At 41.0% G+C, this 13,853-nt stretch overlaps 2 protein-coding genes across 6 annotated transcripts; one reads left to right on the top strand and one right to left on the bottom strand.

Annotated features, from left to right (window-relative positions):
* Positions 1–1,167: 1,167 nt before the first annotated feature.
* Positions 1,168–13,527, top strand: LOC147129331 (arf-GAP with dual PH domain-containing protein 1). Of its 5 annotated transcripts, XM_086017332.1 has the most exons (12): positions 1,168–1,235; positions 3,163–3,280; positions 6,767–6,850; positions 7,243–7,334; positions 8,650–8,732; positions 10,659–10,771; positions 10,873–11,019; positions 11,169–11,252; positions 11,557–11,619; positions 12,246–12,317; positions 12,411–12,639; positions 12,733–13,527. In XM_086017332.1, exons 1-12 carry the CDS (start codon positions 1,183–1,185, stop codon positions 12,759–12,761), a joined length of 1,167 nt encoding a protein of 388 aa, XP_085873458.1. In that variant the 5' UTR covers positions 1,168–1,182; the 3' UTR covers positions 12,762–13,527. The 5 variants fall into 5 exon arrangements, with proteins under 5 accessions (XP_085873458.1, XP_085873462.1, XP_085873461.1 ...); XM_086017336.1 differs by lacking the exon at positions 7,243–7,334 and having other exon boundaries at positions 1,214–1,235; XM_086017335.1 differs by lacking the exon at positions 12,733–13,527 and having other exon boundaries at positions 1,218–1,235; positions 6,723–6,850; positions 11,541–11,619; positions 12,411–12,560.
* Positions 1,775–2,588, bottom strand: cox19 (cytochrome c oxidase assembly factor COX19). Its single transcript, XM_086017110.1, has 3 exons — positions 2,458–2,588; positions 2,174–2,285; positions 1,775–2,092 (listed from the first exon to the last, which is right to left on the bottom strand). The coding sequence occupies exons 1-3, from the start codon at positions 2,537–2,539 to the stop codon at positions 1,999–2,001; spliced, it is 288 nt and encodes a 95-aa protein (XP_085873236.1). The 5' UTR covers positions 2,540–2,588; the 3' UTR covers positions 1,775–1,998.
* Positions 13,528–13,853: the final 326 nt, after the last annotated feature.

Here is a 13,853-nt window from a genome sequence, read left to right as displayed (position 1 = left end):
TTCAAATATGTCTTTGAGCTTTTCATGTTTGAGTGTTATCTCCAGAAACCACTCTGGTGTTATCTTCAGGAGCGCCCCCCTCCGCCCACTAATCCGCTGCCAAAATTCACATATGTTTTTGGTGCAAAGATACCACAAGGTTTTTAACAGGTTCCGTTTTTGCAAACTCAAAAAGTAAATGTTTTGAAAGAAAAAAAACAAAAAAAAACCAGGATAGAATCGAATAATGTTCCACTAGCCTGGCAATGGGGAAATTGTGGTTTTACTGCAACAAAGTGGACAGTGACAGCACACAAGAATCATTGAAAGAAAAAGTACATATATGTCCATATTTAAAACATAAGGCAATGATGCAGCAGCAGGGTGGACAGCAGTATAGTATGGTAACTGCATGTGAACAATAAACATACTTTGCAGAAAGATGCATGTGAAAAGATGGTTGTGAAAGGCCACAAAATTAGTCAGCCATATTTAGATAATGTAGCTAAAAGTATCCGTGTCAAGAAATGACTCTCTCTCTCTGTTTTTATAGTTTATATATATATATATATATATATATATAAAATATATATATATATATATTTTGTTACTGTCATGTGAAAAGCACTTTTCTCCATTTTTTTTTCAATGTTCTCATTTTTACGTGAATGGTGTTTCCGCGATACAGGTATCGCATTAACTTGAAACTTTTTTTTTTTTTTTTTTAAATTGGACAGAAGTGTTTTTCACAGGACAGCGACGATATATATATATATTTGCACTTTGAGCTGCATTTTCATGTATGAAAAGAACTTTATAAACAAAATGTGATAATGGCCTATGCAATATGTATATCGCACAGATATGCAATCTTTTTATCCTGCACTTATCTGAATTCAACCTAATAGTTGGAAATTATCAAGGGAAATTGCAATTAATTTGCGAAGAACGTTTGCTTATTCTCCTGCATGATTTTTTTTTACTTCTTTCATTAAATAGTAAAACTGTCATTTATTTAGGTATGTTAGATATTGCAATAATGTATATAGATTTATATGTATTTTTATATTGTATATACCCTTTTGCAGAAGATTTCACCAACTATAGTACGGAGGAGGAGGCACATGGTCGACTGGTTAGCACGTCCGCCTCACAGTGCAGAAGTCGTGGGTTCGAAGCCGGCCCCCCCTGTGTGGACCTTGCATGCTCTCTCCGTGCCTGTGTGGGTTTCCTCCCACATTCCAAAAACATGCATGGTAGGTTAACTGAACACTCTAAATTGTCCTTATGATTGTGAGAGTGAATGGCTGGCAACCAGTTCAGGGTGTCCCCGCCTATTGCCCATAGACAGCTGGGATAGGCTCCAGCACGCCCGCGACCCTTGTGAGGATAAGCGCTTCGGATAATCGATGGACTTGATTTAGCTTGATCTTAACTCTTGAGAGAGATTTGATACAAATCTTGAAACACACACACACCTCAAAAACTCACAAGGTGCCACTATCCCCTTAATCAGAAGGCAAGTCCCCCAAGAGCCGTATTTGTTAAGAAATATTTTTGAATTGAACAAATGTTTATTTTATATTGTGATCTTCCATCCATTTCCATAGCGCTTAATGGAGTACACCCTGGATTGGTCGTCAGCCAATCGCAGGGCATAGGGCCCCTGTTCCAAATTCATGTTTGGCTATCGAATTTGATCTGTTAATCATAAGTTGGGTGGGGTTGTGAAACACCCATGGTGAAGTTCTGAAGTCAGTGAGATAGATATTCAGTTATACACAAACACACATCATAAGTTTAAGTACAAAAGGTTTAATTACGAACAGTATGTCAAAAAGCATCACAGACATGTTATGTACAATCTTGGAACCTTCTATCAAACTTGCTTGCACACTTCTGCGTCACATTACACACACACACACACACACACACACACACACACACACACACACACACACACACACACACGCACACGCACACGCACAAGTCTTTTGCTATATTCAGCATTGTGCCATGTCAATGTTGACAGTCTTTGTTTGCTTGGCTGGGAGGAGGATCTGCCAGGTCTTTGAATCCCAATTTTTCCAGTGGTTCCTTTGTCATGAGCTGACTACGATGCAAGATGAAAACAAACAGCTAATTTAAGTAACTGAGCATTACTGAGCGAAGTAAAAACAACATTAAAACTCACTGTTCCATTCGGCATTCCAGGTAGGCTTTGGACTGGAGTCGGCACTTGGAACTGTCGAAGCTGCTGTTTCGCAAACATTTCATGAACGTCTCCTTGAAGGCTGTGCACTCTCCTGCAATCCAAAGAATAAGAAAAACTAACTAACACCATCAGTAAAAAAAAAAAAATGTTTCCCCTCAGTGACACATTTAACCATACTACCCAAGTTAGTTGTTGCTATCGCTGGTGATTGGTGTCGAGTCACAAAGGTGATATTACATGTTGTTAAGCGCCATGTAACGTACCAAAGTGATCCAATGGGAACGACCCTTTGTCAGGTGGTCGAGGTTTAAAGCTCTTCGACCCGAAATTCATTGCAGTCGACATGTTTTGTTTTTGAAAGACGAAGGGAGGAATGGTCGCAGATGTGACGTTGTGCGCGTAGTTTCGACGTCACAAATCACGCCGGTAGACATTTTAGTAGAGCCTTGCAAAACCGATGACCTTCCACAAACATTTTGGTTACATTTGGTTAGAAAAGAAAGGCCCTCCAAGAAAAACAAACAAACACATTTTAATACACTATCATAAACATAAACATGACAGTGCAGGCTGAAAATAGAGCTTTTAAACATCCACACCCTAACGTTTCAAAACTAAACAGAACAAAAACATTTACAAAAGCAAGCTTCAAGATCCTATTTTGATTTGGTACAGATGGAATTTTTTATTTTGCCACCCAGACAGAATCACTTATTACCATTGTAACACAAGAGGGTGTCTTGTGTGATGCCGATAGAGAGAGACAAAGACAGAGAGAGAGAGAGAGAGAGAGAGAGAGACAGACAAAGAGAGAGAGAGAGAGAGAGAGAGAGACAGAGAGAGAGAGAGAGAGAGAGAGAGAGAGAGACAGACAGACAGACAGGCAGAGAGAGAGCGAGAGAGCGAGAGAGCGAGCGCACATCCGGCTGACAGACAGGTGATGGTCTGCTCTGTCTGTTTGCCTCCAGTCGGCGAATGTGCTTGTGTCGAATGTGCTTACCATGGAACCGGAGGGGAACAACCGGCTCCTGCAAGACGTGCTGGCCAGACCGGACAACGAGACGTGTGCGGACTGCGGAAACCCAGGTATGTAAAAGTCGTTCTTGACCACGGCACACCTCTTGACACAACCGACCCGCTGTCAGATTATTTATTTATTTTTTGGGGAGGGGTGAGTAAATTAGTGAAAAGAGCTACCCCAATTAAAGGAGGGGCGCAGTAAATAAGAAGACCTATTACAAAATATAAATCAGTGTGTGTGTGTGTGTTGTCATAGTGGGTCAGTGTGTGCAGTGCAGACCAGACATGAGCTGTCCTCTCATGAACCTGCTTTGTTCCTGCTAGATTGCATGTGTCCATAGTGAGATGATGGCATCATGTTGTAGGCTACTGCATTGGATCTTGCGAGTCTAATTTATTTTGCACTACAGAGATGGGACAACAGTACAGAGAGGTCCCCAGCTTATATGTTCACATAGTGGCAATTTCACCATAATTTGCAAATCGGAACACTAACCCATGCTAACTCACTGTTCTCCCTGAAGTGGTATAAAGCCAAAGTGGGTGGGTTCCAGGATGGGCCGAATGCCCGGCACTTGGAGGCGAGCCCGCCCAAGATGCCTACTATGGTTCCTCTGAGGACTGGCTGCAGCAGAGCAACCCTGGAGCCAGAGTCTCTCTCGCAGATTTGGATGCAAAATCTGTGGAAACTCAAACAGGGGAGCTTTGTAGAACCGGCCCGCAATATTAGGTACACCTGCGCAATCTGTTCTTAAATACATTTGCCAAAAACATGTTAGTTGAACAATGTTGAGTAGAATTTTTGTAATAAAAACACAGCAGTTGTCATTTTAGTTCTCTAGAAACAATTAATATATACAGTATCACAAACCACTATACATACAGTACTGATGAACATTTACAGTGATCTTAATCATTCTCATGTGCTGTTTTTGTTCTCACGCAAATAGTATTGAGAGGTTAAGCTGGATGCGTCAGGATATTTCACTTCTTAGCATCCGCAGCTCAGCAATGTTGTGCCTCTGCCCTTTGCAAAGGACATAGTAATGAGTTGCATCCCCAGCATGGAAACCTCAGCAGTCTTCTTCGGTCGAGCCGGTGTTGGCAAAAAATCAGACAACATCCAGATCCAGGAAGGAAACCCAACCACAGTTTGTCTTTCGCCACAGATGCTTCTACTCAAGAGCTGCTTGACCTGCCGATTGACTAGAAGCACCTGTGGCGAAAGACGAACTGACTGTGGCATCGTTTACCTTCCGGACCAGGATTTGACACCTCATCCTCAACCAATGCATTTTATATGTAGCACGTATTAGCACCATTTACATTTTAGAGTTTTAAGTGGCTGTATCATCTAATCATCCACTCGGATTGTGGCATATACGAATTATTCTGGGTGGATGTAGAAAGGTGCTTTTAAATCAAAAGACGACGACTCCTACCGACACTGGCTTCTTGTGCCAGCCAAGCCCCGCCTTGTGCGCCTCGTTTCCTTCTACTAGCGTTGTCAAAAAGCACTGTAGAAAGACGTGCTGTGAACAGTGACCTGCACGTGGATCCCGTGCATGCGGTTTAGTCAGACACGCACTAAATTGTCTGACTCAGACAGCGATGACCTCAACGCTGGATGGCTTCTTCAGCGTGTAATCTGCATTTCTTGAAATAGTCCATAATAATCATAATACATTAAATTTATAACACACTTTATATTTGGGCAACACATCTTAAAGTTAAAGGGCACACATGAACAAAAAAAAAAAGACTTTTTAATCGCTTGTCTACAGATAGAAAAAAGGGGCAGGTGGTATGTATACTTTAGATAATGGTATGGAAAAGTACAAGTTTATTTCTCGTAAGATTATAAGATTTATTGTTAATAAAAGGTTACCCAAAAAATTGTTTTCTTTAAAATTTAACATGTACCATAGCTTTTTTTTTTTTTAACATAAAAGACTTGATTTCTTGAAAACTATGTGGATGCTTAGAAACTATATACAAATAAATAGATAAATAAATTCCTTCTCATTAATTGGGTTTTTGGAAAAAAAAAACTTTTGGTTTTTAAACTTTTGTATATACAGTACATACTGTTTGATTTGATCATTTTAGTATAGTTTCCCCCCCCAATATTTAATCATAGTGTTCATGCTCAAACTGTGAATAATGTTAAAGTGGCTCTCAATAGTATTAAATGTACTTTGTCGGAACAAAACCTCTTCCTTATCTTTGATGAACAAGCAAAATATCGTATTTTAATGTTGGTTATGATGGTGGTACTTAGAGAGCTCATATTTTTTTGGGCAGTACTTGGTGTCAAAAGTTTGAGAACCACAGCATTAGCCAGTGGTGGCTAAGAGCGCATGCTATTTATTTGCAGTCTGGACGCAGAGGGGTAAACTCCTCCAAAAAGTCTCCAGTAACACCACAAAAAAGATTTGTTGCCCGTAGCTTTTTTTGGGGTGAACGTTTGTAAATATAGCAACCAAATCACCAAGTTGGCATTACTGAGTATGCTCTTTTTTTTCAGGCGCTTTTTTCCCAAACATGGCATTTATACGAGACAGAAGCTGGGATAGGCTCCAGCTGCCCCTTGACTTGAATGAGAACAAGCAGTAAACATATTTAAAGGATGCATGCATAAAGGAGAACATTCAACAGATGAGTGACATAAAATATATAACAGAGCGTTACCATGGTTACCACTGCTCTGAATATCTGTGGGCAGCCAGGTGTTGCGCAAGATGTAGTTGATATGTTATTTCCACGTTTCCCAGTCTCTCTTCGTCTTTTGCATTCTGGGAAAATAGGCACCACTTTGAGATCAAACAACAAGCTGGATTTTGGGGATACCTTGTGGTTGTTTATTACGAAGGCATCATGTTTTGATACTGCTTTTGTATTTGATCTCATTAGATTGCGCTGCGCCTAATGTTTTGGCTGGCGATTGTGTCTGCTCCGCAACGCATTTTGCTCACTGTAGCCCATTACGTTTCTCACAATCTTTGTTGACGTGAGCAGAATCAAAGAAGCCGAGATCCGGGGTCTAAGTGTACCTTCCCTCAACAAACCCCGCAGGCGCTTCTGCTGCTGTGTCATGTTAGTCTCCGAAAAACCTTTCGCTGACTGCTTACGAGACTCAGAAAGCTGATCAAGTCCCGATCAGCTGATCGATCTTTACGTACGAGATGAAGCTCATGTGTCCTGGTGATGAAACTGCCGTTCTCAAGTTCTACTCATCAAGATCTGTTTCCTGTTTGCCAACCAAACAGGATTTCCTGAAAAACACCTTTTGCTCAGGCGCACAATCAACCATTTGTGCTTTAAATTCATCTGTATCCTGAAATGTTATTGTTGCCCTACGAGTGTCTCACCCGTTCCTCTTCTCTCCTCCCGTTTTCATTTCCCCTCTCCTCCCCAAACTCAACCTCCCTTCAATCCCGCTTGTTGACTCGCTGCAACCTCTCCTATTCCCCTTTTCCCCTCCCTTCCTCTTGTCTTCTGCCCGCAGAGCCAGACTGGGCATCACTGACACTGGGTGTGTTTGTTTGCCAGGCCTGCTCGCTCCTTCACCGCAGCATCCCGCACATCAGCAGGGTCAAGTCGATTCAGGACACGTGGGAAGCAAGTGATGTGGAGGTGAGGCTCTGATAGCTGCTAGCTTGTATGCGTTATCCACTCGATAACGACGTGATGCATTTTCTGCTCGCTTTGACTTCAAATCAACCCGGGTTTTCAAGAAGAATTCCCCGATGACGAATCATACGGCAGAACCATTTTTTTCGCAACCTATTGGGGAAAAAAGGAAAATGATATAGGGTGTGTGCTTAATGCTAGCACGCATTCAACAATCATTGCCATGAATTATTTAGCAGGATACCTCAGTGATAGCCTCGGTCGAAGCAATATTATATGCATCGAGAAGCTTCTATTTGTCTACCTTTGAACCTTTGTTTTCGTCCAAATATTTTTGGGTCAATAATGCTATGGAATAAGCACTTCATCTGCAACTATGTTGTTGTGTCTTTCAGTTTATGGCAGATTTGGGAAACAATGTGGCCAAGGCCAAATATGAGCAGAATGTTCCCGCTTTCTACTATAGACCAATACATACTGACTGCAAGTAAGTCACCTCATAGTCGAATGAATAAAGGCAGAGATGCTCTGGCATCCCACATACTTTAAAAATATGCTTTATGACGGGGTTATATGAATGACAGGAATGTGTCTAAAAATCCGACGGGGAAATAAATTGTCAATAAATGTGAATTGTTTTTTTTTCTTTTGTCTGTATATGTCATGTGATTGTTTGGGGACCGGTCCTTACCTACGATCCTAATGAGGACAAGCGGTATAGAAAGTGGATGGATGGAACGCTAATGATTGCTTCTTGCTCCTTTAAACCTGTTTTTATAATGTGCTTTTTAAAAATCGTTTATGTCCAGCAAATGGAAGATGAGCAACGACGTATCGAAGCCTACATTTTAAAAAGTTAGGTTGGATAAGGAATTTCCTTCTTTTTTTTTTTGTCCTTCTTTTTTTTTGGTGTCTTAGAATAGTGGTGACTTGCTTAGCAACCACTAAAATGAGGATGCTGACAATAGTTCTTGCTTGATGACTACATGTGGAACTGCCACAAAAGTTCACATGATTACAGTGGGGACTGCAAAAATCTGTGAATAATTGACACTCTCCAAAAGGGATTTGTAATTGCATCTAGATGCGACAAACACTTAAAACGGAGAAGATCATAAAGCACCAACATCATGCATGATGTAACGTAAACGAACGTAAGCAAGCATGAAGCCATGTTACATAATGACTACATTCAGTAGTTAAATTATTTAACACAAACAAACGACTGTTACGTGAGGGTTAGCCGTAGTATTAGGTAGCATACTGGCCGAAATAACATGCTAACAAAAATGGACGAGCAAATATGCGCTATACTGCTTTACACAAACAGGATTTAGTAAATGTTAGTGGTAAATTATAGTGACATAGTAGTAGACGATATGGGCTATTTGTAGCTGCGCTGAAAGGGGAACAGACACATACTTTCAGTTTCACCTTTGCGATTTGCATTGAAGGACCGCCAACGAAGCTCAGAAGCAGATAAAAAAAAGCAGCTAAATGCGCAAAAAACTTTAGCGGTTAGCTTCCTGTGTATGCCGCGAGAGCTAGCATAACAACGGGTTAATGACATGACGGTTTTAAACCAAACTTGCTAAAATATATATATATATATATATATATATATATATATATATATATTTTTTTTTTATGGCTGTTGTCTCGCGTCAAAAGTTAAACAATACATGTATATAATTTATTTATAAAAATATGATACATGTAAACAGGAATGAAGCCACGTGCCTGACATTCGCGCGTGCCTAATCACACATCTCTAACCACGAGAACCATCATTGTGTTTCCAGGATGCTAAGAGAGCAATGGATCAGAGCCAAGTATGAGAGGAATGAATTTGAATTCATCGAGAAGCAAGAACCTTACACCGCAGGTACGGGAAGAATCACTTTGCCGTTTGCATCTTGACATATTGACATATTGCAGGTTGAAACGCTCGTGTGGTCATATTTCCCCCGATAATAGCCATTGTGTTTATTTTCTCAGAGAGTATCGGGTATCTATGACAGAGAAATCTTTTACAAGGGTTAAAGACGTTACATTTGCACAGATTCTTTCATGATAATATGAAATAATCTAAACATATTTTTGCCCGGTGTTTTAGTAACAATGATTACTGCAACACATCAGATGTCACAGTAAATGTAATAACAGTCTGCTAGTAGCATCACTTATTACCTGGGAAAAGGGAAGTCTTTATTTGAGTTTTGACTTTACAGACACCATAAAGATGTCTACTGCAACACATGTTGTTATCAGACGTCATAGTACAGGTAAGTACAGTCTCCTAATGGCATCAGTTGTTATTATCTCGGGGGGAAAAGGAGGCATTTTTATGCGACGCGACACTTATTTGTTCAAGTGGATGATGCGCGATTAATTGGGGCGTGAGGATCTGTATTTGTGGATATATGATTTGGGCAAAAGCTAAGGCCACAGTTTAATTTTCATTTTAATCCTGGCGTTGCCCTGTACGAGCTAAGCGGTTCAAAGAATGGATGTGTGCGTGGAACAGTGTTTACACTCTCATGAGCCATTAAAATGCTAATGCTAGTGTCGTGTGGCTCAAGACGGACAATAAGGGTACTTGTATGTGTGTGTAAGGCGCACGAATGCGTGCATCTGCTTTCTCATTGGCCTCCAGTGACCTCACCCATCCTTTGTTACAATTGAAAACCATCTGCACACGCATACACACACAAAACACATTAAATGCAGAGTGCACAGTAATACGAGTCATTCTATCAAGCTTTCTTCATCACCGCCAAGTTGCATCTGTTTGCCTGTGTGTGTGTGTGTCTGCGTGCGCGTGTTTCAAGATTGATCGAGGCTATTGGCAGTAACCTGGCCTCAGTGGTAGGCCAATATCAGCATTGATTGTAAATGCAGAGGAGACAAAGTAGGAGGAGAGCGTAGCAGGAAGGAGTCGTGGGTGGGGACAATGAGGGCGATGGATTGAAGCGGCAATGCCGGCGGAGGTGAATGTTTCATGTCAGAAAGTCGCAGACACAAAGGCTCATCGCGCGCACTGTAGCCCTCCCACCCACGCAGACACGCGCAGTAAAATTGGTGCTTAGGACAAGAAGACAAAAGCAAGGCGGCCAATTGCCAGGGAAAAAGGAAAATGGAAATGGGAGCAGCGGGGTGGGAGAACACAAGACCTGCAATTACCATACTGTCATTTATTGCACATGCACTTGATGCTAAAAATGAATGTAACTAAAGCTACTCAATATTTTATTATAAACAATGGATCAAATGAGTGTCTGATGTCCCATTACCCGCATTTGCAGAAGATTGGTAATGGACGGTAATGGCTTTGCTTGAAGTGATAAACCCACTGTGGGTAATCACACCGCAGTTTCTCTGCCCTTAAAAGGCCTCTCTTTTTTTTTTTTTTAACCCCCAAATTGAGATAAAAACAGAGGGAACATCATGTCTCCATTGTAACACCACTTATGATACTTAAGAACATGAGAACTCATTAACATGCAGAACACAATATAATTTAGACACGTAAAAGAAAGCATTTCCTGACAGAAATAGAAGAGTATCGCAAGGAATGGAGACAACGTAGGCTGAGCTTTTGGCCAAAATAGAGTAAAGAGGAAGCATGTGTGTGCTTAAAATAGAACAGAATATTAATAACAAGGAAATGATCTGGCAGAGCGGCAATCTGTGCCTTGCACCTCCTTCCAAAATCGGCCCTTCTCTCCCGGGTATGAAGATGTCACTGCCACTGGTAAAAATGTTCTCCTTAGCCCGCCTTAGTCAAACACATTCATTTGTCACCGCTCAGGATACCGTGAGGGGTTTCTATGGAAACGAGGACGAGACAACGGTCAGTTTCTCAGCCGAAAGTTCATCCTGTCCGAGAGGGAGGGGGCCCTCAAATACTTCAACAAGCAGGATGTGAGCAATATTCGGCTTTTGATACGACACACTCGTGCATGCTTCATGGTAAAGGTAAAAAATGTTGACTGTGTTTTTGTTTGTGTTGCTTAAATTGCAAGGCCAGGGATCCCAAGGCAGTTATGAAAATCGAAACCCTCAATGCCACCTTCCAGCCGGCCAAGATTGGCAACCCGTGCGGCCTGCAGATCACCTACCTGAAAGACAACAGCACAAGGAACATCTTTGTCTACCACAGCGACGCTAAGGTGTGTTAACCAAGGTTGTTATAGTTCAAGAAAAAATGAACAAATGACAAAACCTAAAATTGAAATAATATTTATATCGGGTCAACGATTGAATTAAAATGGACATTATTAAATCAGCTGTCTGATGCTTTCGTTGTTGTTTTCACCAGGAAATGGTCGACTGGTTCAATGCAATCAGAGCGGCCAGGTTCCACTACCTACAAGTGGCCTTCCCTGGAGCAAATAATGAGGAGGTGAGGATGGATGACTTCATTGGACACCGCATTGCCGGAACTCATGCGTTTTGTAGCTTTTTTTTGTTGTTGTTGTTGGGAGCCCTTTCTGCAATGTTTTACATTTTAAGTGTTGTACTCAAAGATAGATGGACCAGGACCTAGCATTTTAATTATTCATGAAGCCTCAGCACTGAAGATACATATTAATCTATAAATGTTCTTGTTGAGGTGTTGAAGTGAAAGCTGTGGACACGCGGCTAGAAGACCCATGTTTAATATTTGATTCATGCTTCTTTTTCACTTTAGTTTTGTTGCTTTCCAGCTGGTGCCAAAATTGACTCGAAACTTCATGAAGGAAGGCTTCATGGAGAAAACGGGTCCAAAGGTTTGTATAGTCAGTGATTCCCAGACATTGTGCCACAGCACGTTATTGAGTCGTGAGAGATCGTCAGGTGTGCTTATCCAGTTGCACCTCGATGGTCCAAAAATTCTCATTTCTTAAAGAAGAAGTAAATCCAAATATATTTGTTTCCAGAATATGTTCAATGCAGGCCCACTCGTTGAAATGCGGCATTCTGATTAACGTTGCGTTTGTGGAATATAAGAAATCCCCCCGTTTTTAGCTAGCTCAGGAGGCGGCCATTTTGTCACTTCTGTCGACCGAAGATGACATTGAAGTTGCTCAGGGCTCAGATAACGACCAATCACGGCTCACCTGTTTTCTGAAGCTGATAAAATGGCCGCCCCCTGAGCTAGCTAAAAACGGGTGGATTTCTCATATTCCACAAATGCAATTATACGGTTGACTTCCACTTTAATAACGTATGTTTGTTCATTTTTCTATGCAAGCGGCTATTTCCCAAAATATAACATTAAACAGTACTGTAGTTCGTGCATGTACAAAACACAAATATTCAATGTCAATAAAGAACTGCCTTAAATCTTGTACAAATTTGGATTGTCTCATTAGCAACCAGTTCCCTTTTTTGATGTTGACTTTTGCTGGTGCAGCACACAGAAGGCTTCAAGAAGAGGTGGTTCACTATGGACGACCGACGACTGATGTATTTTAAAGACCCCTTGGTAAAACACGTCCACTTTGTGACTTTTTCTGAGTACGCTATTTATTCATTTTGTCGCTTACTGTGCTTTCTGTGCTCACATATTCTCTTCCAGGACGCCTACGCCCGCGGCGAAGTGTTCATCGGCAGTAAGGAGAACAGTTACACCGTTCTGCCTGGCCTGCCCTCAACCATTCAGGGCTATCACTGGAATCACGGCATCACCATCGTCACGCCAGACAGGAAGTTCCTGTTTGCCTGCGAGACTGAGGCTGAGCAACGTGACTGGATCGCGGCCTTTCAGAGGGTCATCAATCGACCGATGAGGCCGCAGGAATACGCGGGTACGCAGGCTCGATAGACGTTATTCAAGATGGTTGTGTTCATGTAAGCGCATAACAGTATATAATATAATCTTTTTTGTTTTTATTTTGCAGTGGAGGCTCATTTTAAACACAAACCCTGAGGCCTTAAAAAAAGCAAGATTGAAACTGGAGTTGGCCTGGTCTCATTTGGATCAGAAACAGTGTAACTGTGGACTGAGGCAAGGGGTGGGCGTTACCGGGAGTGGGTAGACCACCATGAGGACAGATGATGAGTAACACAAGACAGGTTGATATTATTGAAACCGTTATGTAGAAAATTAACAAGGGTCTCAAAGCTCCTTAAGGCGACGTGAGGACAAAGAGTTAATGCTAGCACTTTTGCAGCAACCTGTGTGAGACATGTTGTCCCTCCCCCTGGAATTTTGTCTCGTGAATGGTTTAACCTTTTTGAACTCTAATGTTATGAGGTGGTATTTACACTGATTGAGTAAAATTGCATTGTTATTTATTGACTGTAGGGTGTGTGCGTGTATGTGGGTACATTTTAAGTGACTTTGAACCACTGACATTGAAACCATGTTAAACCTATATCTGCAAAGTACTGTTGACCACAAATATGCATTGAAACTACACACAAACTCTCAGTGATCAGTTGCTTTTAACATAACTGCGGGGAAGTTCTTTTAAGCCTATACAGTATATAACAGCAAATAAAGGCAACTTGTTTGTTGTCTTGAACCTTAGCTCTCGTGAAACCGTTACTGCTGCTTTGAAGGATTGTAATGTGATGGGACTGCGTTTACGAGTGTTTTATTTATTTATTTGCCTTTTTTTTTTTTTTTAAACATGATGATCATTTAATCACAGTAATTGTTTGTTTTACTATAAAAACTTAATACATATGAACCTTAATGTGTTTGTTGTCTGTGTACACTCCGGCATTTTGAAATATTCTTTCATTTCAGTGTAATCGTTGTGCCTGCACTGCTGATGTTTTCTTTGGATCCATTAAATTAAAAGTGTAACTGGTAGATTTTTTTCCTTACACGTTTAAGGATATTGATGAAATACAACACCTATTATTACAGGTAATAATCAGCATACTATTGATTATTATATTGTATTTAAAACCATTTATTAACGCCACCTGACTATTATTTCAACTCTGTCACGTCACGTACAGTAGGTTCGAAATATTTCAAGATTTACTACTTTATAAAGTCCATTAATTT

Source organism: Filicampus tigris, chromosome 19 (assembly GCF_054856515.1).
Source record: "Filicampus tigris isolate MCC_2025a chromosome 19, RoL_Ftig_1.0, whole genome shotgun sequence".
In the NCBI taxonomy this organism is placed as follows: domain Eukaryota; kingdom Metazoa; phylum Chordata; class Actinopteri; order Syngnathiformes; family Syngnathidae; genus Filicampus; species Filicampus tigris.
Note: the sequence above shows the minus strand (reverse complement) of the source record. Positions and strands in the feature narration are given on the sequence as shown.

What these genes read in the sequence shown, in the direction of transcription:
- LOC147129331 (XM_086017332.1), top strand. Translation starts at nt 1,183, where the DNA reads ATGCTCTCTCCGTGCCTGTGTGGGTTTCCTCCCACATTCCAAAAACAT. An exon ending in ACATTCCAAAAACATGCATG is followed by an intron (nt 1,236 to 3,162) that starts GTAGGTTAACTG and finishes GTTTGCCTCCAG; the next exon opens with TCGGCGAATGTGCTTGTGTC. An exon ending in TGGAGAAAACGGGTCCAAAG is followed by an intron (nt 11,620 to 12,245) that starts GTTTGTATAGTC and finishes TTGCTGGTGCAG; the next exon opens with CACACAGAAGGCTTCAAGAA.
- cox19 (XM_086017110.1), bottom strand. Translation starts at nt 2,539, where the DNA reads ATGTCGACTGCAATGAATTTCGGGTCGAAGAGCTTTAAACCTCGACCA. An exon ending in GTTCCCATTGGATCACTTTG is followed by an intron (nt 2,286 to 2,457) that starts GTACGTTACATG and finishes TTTGGATTGCAG; the next exon opens with GAGAGTGCACAGCCTTCAAG. An exon ending in CTGGAATGCCGAATGGAACA is followed by an intron (nt 2,093 to 2,173) that starts GTGAGTTTTAAT and finishes CTTGCATCGTAG; the next exon opens with TCAGCTCATGACAAAGGAAC.